This window comes from Brassica napus, chromosome A9 (assembly GCF_020379485.1).
Source record: "Brassica napus cultivar Da-Ae chromosome A9, Da-Ae, whole genome shotgun sequence".
NCBI lineage: Eukaryota > Viridiplantae > Streptophyta > Magnoliopsida > Brassicales > Brassicaceae > Brassica > Brassica napus.
The window spans coordinates 4,225,052-4,232,732 of record NC_063442.1 but is presented as its reverse complement, the minus strand read 5'-3'; the positions used below and the strand labels follow the sequence as shown (position 1 = coordinate 4,232,732).

At 38.4% G+C, this 7,681-nt stretch overlaps 2 protein-coding genes across 11 annotated transcripts; one reads left to right on the top strand and one right to left on the bottom strand.

Annotated features, from left to right (window-relative positions):
• The first annotated feature begins 310 nt into the window (after positions 1 to 310).
• On the top strand, positions 311 to 5,845 carry LOC106366067 (histone deacetylase 5-like). Of its 8 annotated transcripts, none has more exons than XM_048739453.1 (13): positions 312 to 581; positions 947 to 1,145; positions 1,213 to 1,359; positions 1,441 to 1,553; positions 1,636 to 1,847; positions 2,171 to 2,235; positions 2,327 to 2,497; positions 2,569 to 2,652; positions 2,743 to 2,955; positions 4,879 to 5,072; positions 5,147 to 5,270; positions 5,353 to 5,417; positions 5,515 to 5,845. In XM_048739453.1, the coding sequence occupies exons 1-13, from the start codon at positions 406 to 408 to the stop codon at positions 5,537 to 5,539; spliced, it is 1,788 nt and encodes a 595-aa protein (XP_048595410.1). In that variant the 5' UTR covers positions 312 to 405; the 3' UTR covers positions 5,540 to 5,845. The 8 variants fall into 8 exon arrangements, with proteins under 8 accessions (XP_013661079.1, XP_048595410.1, XP_048595409.1 ...); XM_048739452.1 differs by lacking the exon at positions 4,879 to 5,072 and adding an exon at positions 3,111 to 3,304; XM_013805622.3 differs by lacking the exons at positions 4,879 to 5,072; positions 5,147 to 5,270; positions 5,353 to 5,417 and adding exons at positions 3,111 to 3,304; positions 3,404 to 3,533; positions 3,602 to 3,666 and having other exon boundaries at positions 314 to 581; positions 5,490 to 5,845.
• On the bottom strand, positions 5,791 to 7,502 carry LOC106366069 (glycine-rich RNA-binding protein 3, mitochondrial). Of its 3 annotated transcripts, none has more exons than XM_013805627.3 (5): positions 7,402 to 7,502; positions 7,034 to 7,172; positions 6,891 to 6,959; positions 6,693 to 6,799; positions 5,791 to 6,537 (listed from the first exon to the last, which is right to left on the bottom strand). In XM_013805627.3, exons 2-5 carry the CDS (start codon positions 7,152 to 7,154, stop codon positions 6,043 to 6,045), a joined length of 792 nt encoding a protein of 263 aa, XP_013661081.1. In that variant the 5' UTR covers positions 7,155 to 7,172; positions 7,402 to 7,502; the 3' UTR covers positions 5,791 to 6,042. The 3 variants fall into 3 exon arrangements, with proteins under 3 accessions (XP_013661081.1, XP_013661083.1, XP_013661082.1); XM_013805629.3 differs by having other exon boundaries at positions 7,034 to 7,167; positions 7,402 to 7,456; XM_013805628.3 differs by having other exon boundaries at positions 7,324 to 7,445.
• Between the last annotated feature and the right edge of the window lie 179 nt (positions 7,503 to 7,681).

The following is a 7,681-nucleotide window of genomic DNA, read 5'->3' as shown; positions in this document are numbered from 1 at the left end:
TTTCTTGATAATCTATATATTATTTATAAATTTTTGATTTATTAATTTAGTAATCTCAAATTTATCAAAACTACATGACTTAATTACAACTACAAGTCACATTTAAAAAACACAAAAGAAAAAAACTAAATAAATATTCAATTAAATTTTAGAGAAAAACTACATAAAAAAATTATCTTAAAACCATAATCTAGAAGAAGAAACTAAAATCTAAAAACCAAAACTACTTGCACAATCAAAGGCTTAAATAAAATCACAAGTGGGCAGAATAAAAAAAAATAATACGTAAATAAAGATTATAAAGTTACATTGTACTTTGAATCTTCCGAGTTTGTAGTTCTCCTTCACCCTTCTTCACGTCCTCTCCTTGATCGTCTGAAGATAAGACTTTCACGTCTCTTTCAGATGAACATGCCCGAGAAACCTTCCGAATCCAATGGGAAAGTACATCGAAAGGTGGGTCTTGTTTACGACGAGACCATGTGCAAACACGACACACCTGACGGCGAGGCTCACCCTGAGCGTCCCGACCGTATCAGAGTCATCTGGGACAACCTTCAGCTCGCCGGAGTCACTCAAAGGTTGATCCTTTCCTCTTCACCCGTCTGAAACTTAGTCAAGTTTGGTTGTTTTGTTATGTTTTGTGAACTGTTTGTTTCATGAAAGACATTTCTTTTACTCAAAACTCTTCATAAAGTGTCTACCTTTGCCCACATAGTGTCTACCTTTTGTTTATTGATGGTTATGGGTTTTGAGTTATGTTCCTCTTTGTGTGTTTGTGAAGAAATCTTCTAACTTTCTCTGGCTTTTCTTTGTTTCCTTCCATCTCTGTTTGATCTCACTCGTAACTAAGACCATCAGCTAGCCATTAGCGTTAGGAAGGTAGACTACATAGTCATATGGGAAGTGTATCTTATCCATCAAGATTTGTTCTTTGATTCTACAGATGTGTGGTTCTTGGTGGTACCAAAGCAGAAGATGCGCATCTTCAACTGGTTCACACAAAGGACCATGTTAATCTAGTTAAGAGTAGCACAAACAAGAAAGATTATCAGAGTGACAGGGTTGCTTCACTGGTGAATTCGATATATCTTAATGGAAGTACATCTGAAGCTGCATATCTTGCAGCTGGTTCTGTTGTAGAGGTAAATAATACTTGATGCATATAAATCACTTGTTGAGAGCTTTTTGGATGATCTTGCAATTCAATAGGTGGCTGAGAAAGTTGCCAAGGGAGAGTTAGACTCTGGATTTGCTATTGTCAGGCCTCCAGGGCACCATGCTGAGGCAGATGAAGCCATGGGGTTCTGTTTTTTCAACAATGTTGCAGTCGCTGCTAGTTATCTACTAGATGAAAGAGTAAGGACCTCTATGGTATTATTTATTCATGTTCCTTTGGCGTATTATGTTCCCAAACTCTTTTGGTTTTCTTGAATGCAGCCTGATCTAGGTGTCAAGAAGATTCTGGTTGTTGATTGGGATGTCCATCACGGAAACGGCACCCAGAAGATGTTCTGGGAAGATCCTCGTGTACTAGTTTTCTCTGTTCATAGGTATATATATACAATGTGGCCTCTGTTTACATGCTGCTTGTCATTAAGATTTAAGTGACTGAAAATGAGCATTTGTGGCTAGGCATGAGGATGGAGGCTTCTATCCAGGGGGTGATGATGGATCATATAACATGGTTGGTGAAGGTCCAGGTGAAGGGTTCAACATAAACGTTCCATGGGAGCAAGGAAGATGTGGAGATGCGGATTATCTTGCTGCTTGGGACCATATCTTGATTCCTGTAGCTAAGGAGTTTAATCCTGATATTATCTTGTTATCAGCTGGCTTTGATGCAGGTATATATGGTTTATGCTAGGCTTAGGCACACTTCTGGAACCGAAACAACCAAAACCGAACTGAGTTTTATAAATATCCGAATGGATCTTATATCTCAAGAACCTAAAACCAAAAACCGAACTGAGAACCAAACGGGTATCAGAAATTACCCGAAAACCACAACCGAACTGGAAACGTATTGGAGCCTAAAGTTTTTCAGATATTATCCAGTTCTCAATTTTACTATCCGAACTAAACCGAAACCGAACTAAAGTCATGTCTAGTTTAAGCAAAGTTATGTCATGTTAAGAGGTGTGTAACCTTGTCAACTTTCTCTTAACAGCTATTGGTGATCCACTCGGTGGTTGTCGTGTTACACCATATGGATACTCAGTTATGTTGAAGAAGGTTTGTGCTTGCAGTGAACTGCTTATTTTGAGATAGGTATTATAAACTTGGATTGACCTCATTTAGTTTTGTTTCACCAATGTTCTTAAAGCTGATGGAGTTTGCACAAGGAAAGATTGTGATGGCATTAGAGGGAGGTTACAATCTTGACTCAATTGCAAAGTCTTCACTTGCTTGTGTCCAAGTTTTGCTTGAAGACAACCCAATTCAAGGTTCTTCTGAAGCAATTCCATTCATGTCCACATGGCGTGTCATACAAGCGGTATGGCTCTGTATCATTCATAGTGCCTATGTTACTTATTGGCAAAGCTTATATGTTTCTTGTGTGTTTAGGTACGCAAGAGACTATGTGCTTATTGGCCTTCACTTGCAGATGAACTACCATCGAAGCTGACTAATCAGAAAACTCCTACTCCAGTTATGCACCTTTATCTGCTTGGTCTTCTTTTCCTTAGCCAATCTCTGAATCTCAGCATCACTAAATTTTCTTTTGTTTGTTCATTCTAGATTGTCCTTACCTCAAACTCCAACTCTGAAGCCAAAGACAACGCTCATGAACTCCTGGATCAAATGTCAAAACTCAACATTGAAAACCACCAAGGAGATACTAAGGTTTCTAGATCTTGGAGAAGTGATCTTTCAAAGGTTGACGTCTGGTATGCCTCTTTCGGATCCAACATGTGGAAACCAAGGTTCCTTTGCTATATTCAAGGGGGACAAGTAAGTAACACTCTTCTGTTTTGAGAAAATTATATTAGATAGCCTCCAAATTTTTTAAAATTTTATTTTTATTGAAATCTTTACTAAATCGTCTACGGCCTTGAGTCCTAGTCTTAGCTTCGGTCTTAATTGTCACATCTACGTTTATTTTTCAGGTGGAGGGAATGACAAAGCCGTGTGTTGGTTCAATGGATAAAAGTCCACCAAAGGGAATAACGTGGGGAACATATCCAAACCGGTTATTCTTTGGCCGTGAATCTACAAATGTTTGGGGTAAAGGAGGTGTTGCTTTCACCAATCCCCTTACTAATCCCAATGATCAAACTCACATGTGTCTGTACAGAATCACGTTAAGTGTTTTACCACTCACAAATCTCAGTTTCTTGTTTTATTAGAGTCATTTTAGTGATCTTTTTTGCTTATTATGGTTGAACTTTTCTTGAAACAGTCTTGAGCAGTTCAACGATGTTCTGTTTCAGGAAAACGGCTTGAATGTTGATTTTGCTTCTCCAATCTTTGGCCTTACTGCTCTGCAGTTAGTAGAGAAGAATGGATCCACTCCACTTGAAGCTGCTTTGGTTAGTCAAACACCAAATGTTGATTAATAGTCACGTTTACATTCATGTATTGTCATTTTTTTGGACAGGCTCCTTGGTATGGAAACGTTGTCTGCTTGGGAAGAGAAGGCGACGTACCTATACTTACAATGACGTGAGTTTTCCTTTAAGCAAAATGCTCTCTTCCAACTTCATTGGTTCCTGATAACTTTTTGTTTGCAGTTGCACACTTTCTGTTATTGAGAAGTTCGCTTCTGGTGAAGTGCCATTAAGTCCTCCTGCAAAAGCCTATGCCAACACTTTGATAAGGGGACTTGTTGAAGGAGGAATATTCTCTGAAGAAGAAGCTGAAGCTTACATTGACAATGCTGCTTCTAAGCCTCTCTATATTAATGGAGCTTCACGTTTCTGAGTTATTCGGTTACTATTAAAACCACAGGGTTTAAGAAGGATTGTGAACATTTATAATTGTTACACTTTGGCATAAGAAAAGACATTAAAAATGTAAAAAAGAATTCATGTAAACATGATATGCCTATGTGGAACTAAAATATATGTGGATCAAAGCTAAAATTAATGAGATCATACACAGCTTATTCAGTGTACTGAAATTGGTACTGATTTATCATCAATCATTGGTTCTAAGTAAACTGTGACTTGTCAGGCTGTGATTGGTTGACACTTAGTTTCTAAGATAGAATAAAATACTCTGAATCCTACTTAAGAGTTGCGAGTTCTCCTTTGGAAGATAAGATTGCCACGTCTCTTTTAAGATGGCCATGGCAGGAGACTCTGAAACTGCATCTTGGAGAAGTGATCTCTCAAAGGTTGACGTTTGGTATGCATCTTTTGGATCCAACATGTGGAAACCGAGGTTCCTTTGCTATATTCAAGGGGGACAAGTAAGTAAACTTGTTTGGTTTCATAAGGGTCAAGACTTAGCTTTGGTCTTAACCATCTAAAAGTCGGTCTTAGCACGAAACGATTTTTTAAAAATCCGATTTATATTTACTAAATCGGTTTAAGTCGTTCAAAATAAATTTACAATGATCTAAGTTAATCAAAATCTATTAAGATTAAGCAATAGTATTAATAGTACAAATCCACAAATTTGTCTAATTTATTTTGTTTTGTATACTCTAGTTCTGATACTTCAATAAAATAATTTTGTAGTTAAAGTCAAAAACTAAATATTTTATATAAATGTAAAAATATATAAAAACATAACAATAATTAGTTAATGCCTATACTCCTAATAGTCCGACTAATCGCTAGTCTTCTACAAAAGGCTTGTTACTACTGTCTAATGATTTCATGAACATTGGTCTTACCTGACACTTCTAGAGCCGTTTATGTTTATTTTCAGGCGGCAGGAATGAAGAAGGCATGTGTTGGTGCAATGGATAAAACTCCACCAAAGGAAACAACGTGGGGAACGTTTCCAAACAGGCTATTCTTTGGCCGTGAATCTACAGTTACTTGGGGTGAAGGAGGATCTGCTTTCCTCAACCCTCTGACTAATCTCAGTGATCAAACTCACATGTGTTTCTACAGAATCACGTTATGTGTTACTACCACTCAGTTTCTGTTCCGCTGCTTCCCAAATTAGAATCGTTTCTGTTTTCTTGGAACAGGCTTGAGCAGTTCAACGATGTTCTGTTTCAGGAAAATGGCATGAAAGTAGATTCTGATACTCCTCTCTTTGATCTAGCGGCTATGCAGTTAGTACAGAACAATGGATCCATTCCACTTGCTAAAGTAAGAACACAAAATGTTGATTGATTGATAGTCTTTAGAGAAACATGTAATAGTCACGCTTGTGTACTGACATTTTTTATAGGCTGGTTGGTATGGTAACGTTGTCTGTGTGGGAAAAGAATCCGACATACCTATACTTACAATGACGTTAGTATTCCTTTTTGCTTTCTTCCAGCTTCATTGTTTTGTGCGGTTTCACAATAACTTTTTTTTTTGCAGTTGCACACTTTCTGTTCTTGAGAAGTTCACATCTGGTGAGGTCCCATTAAGACCTCCTGCAAAAGCCTATGCCAACACTTTGGTGATGGGACTTGTTGAAGGAGGAAGACTCTCTGAAGAAGAAGCTTGGGCTTACATAGACAATGCTGCTTCTAAACCTCTCTAAGATTATTTGGGAGCTTCAGGTTTCTGAGTTATTTGTTTAATATTAAAATCACTGGCCAAGAAAGATTGTTCTCTCTTTATTGTGGTGTTGTTGGGTTGTAAGCTATATTGAATGCTCAGAAGATGCTATCTCTCATGGAAGAAGCAGAACACAATCTATAAAATGAGGCAACATTAGTGTCTGTCTGATACATGTTAAATGTAGCAGATATGCAAAATCAGATGAAACTCTCTCATATCAGACCACAAACAAAGCTGAATCAAATCTTAAGCTACAAATTATTTATGCAAAAGCAGATTGTTTCTAAGATAAAAGTGTTTCATTCATGAAAAGCTATGGATAATTTTTTTAAGACAAGTCTCTTGACAACATATTTTGATAGTTGCTTTAAGCTCTTTTGGCAACATCAGTGTCATCTTCGAAATCTCCAACCGCTCCATTCTCCATGCCTCCAAACCGAGCCTCGCCGCCAGATTGGCCACCACCACCAAACTGAGTATTCTCACCACTGAACTGAGAGTTGTCGCCACCAACCTGGTTCTCCCCAGCGAATCCACCATTGTTGCTACCGTAAGCATTGCCACTACCATAGCCACCAACAGCACCTGCATTTGCAGTTGAGCCTTCACCATAACCACCACTTCCATTATAGCCACCAACAGCACCTGCTGCACTTGCCGTTGAACTCTCACCATAACCACTAGATCCATACCCACCGCTTGTACCATATCCACCAGCACCACCGCCTCCATATCCGCCAGAACCTCCTCCATAGCCTCCACCGCCACCATAACCACCTCCATAACCACCACCTCCATAACCACCACCGCCACTTGCTCTATCATGTGCATAATTCACTTTAACAATACGGCCATGGAGATCCTGAGGGAGGATTAATGAACAATCTTTATCAGAGAAGAAGATAGTAAAATACTACAATCAATGAAAGTGAACAAAACAAAGACACCTCAAACCTCAAAGACATTATTATTACTACTCTTTCAAAATATTCAAAAATCATCAGCAACAGAAACTACCTGCCCGTCCAAAGCCTGGATAGCACTAGAGGCCGCCTCTGTAGAGGTGAATGTAACAAACCCAAACCCCCTCGACCTACCAGTTTCACGATCCAAAATAACCCTCGCTGTATTAAAAAAAACCACAGATACAGAGTTAGCAAAAGGCAAACTTAACAAATCATAGACAAGAAAATACTAAACAGATAAGTTATTTACTTTCAACAACTTCACCGTATTTGCTGAAAGCTTCTCTTAAGCTATCCTCATTCATGCCATACTCCATACCTTAGCCTTCATAAAGTTAGCAAGAACATAGCATAACAACTAGACAATTAAACACTTTCTAGAGCTAGACCCACCTCCAATAAAGAGCTTAGAAGATGACATGCACCTCATCGCCTGAAAAAGCGAAGGGCTTGATAAAGAACCATTAGCATTGGTCTGCTTCAATATGTTTCCGAACTTACTCAGAAAAGCCATCGCCTTTAAACACCTAACCTGGAAACAAAACTTAACCTTGGTTAAGGGCAAATCACTAATGTAAACCACAATGATCATGTCATTTGATTTCTATTCACTCTCCTCAAGGACGACAACAATCAAAGCTTTTATATTTGACCAAGATCACTCAAATCCGAGACAATAATACCTTTTAAGACAGCTAAAAGAATCAAGATTATAACTTTAAGGGTTTCATGAGAAGGAAATGACGGTGAAGAGCAAGTACCTCTCAGTCCTCTTGTGATTCTTTGCTTCTGCTAAAACCCTACTTGTGTTGTGTCCCTTCGATGAAGGGTTTTATGTAGTGAAGATGCAATCCTGACCGTTGAAAATTCAGTTAATTAAAGGGTAAATAAATAAATATCACACGCGTAAGCTTTTTCATTGGGCCAATATTAATGGGCCCAATAAGAAAGGCAAAAAAAGAGCCCACTACAGAGTCTTACTATAAAATAAATCGGCCTAAACCTTCTGTCTGACTGAGCAGGTTAGAGATATCAACGAGG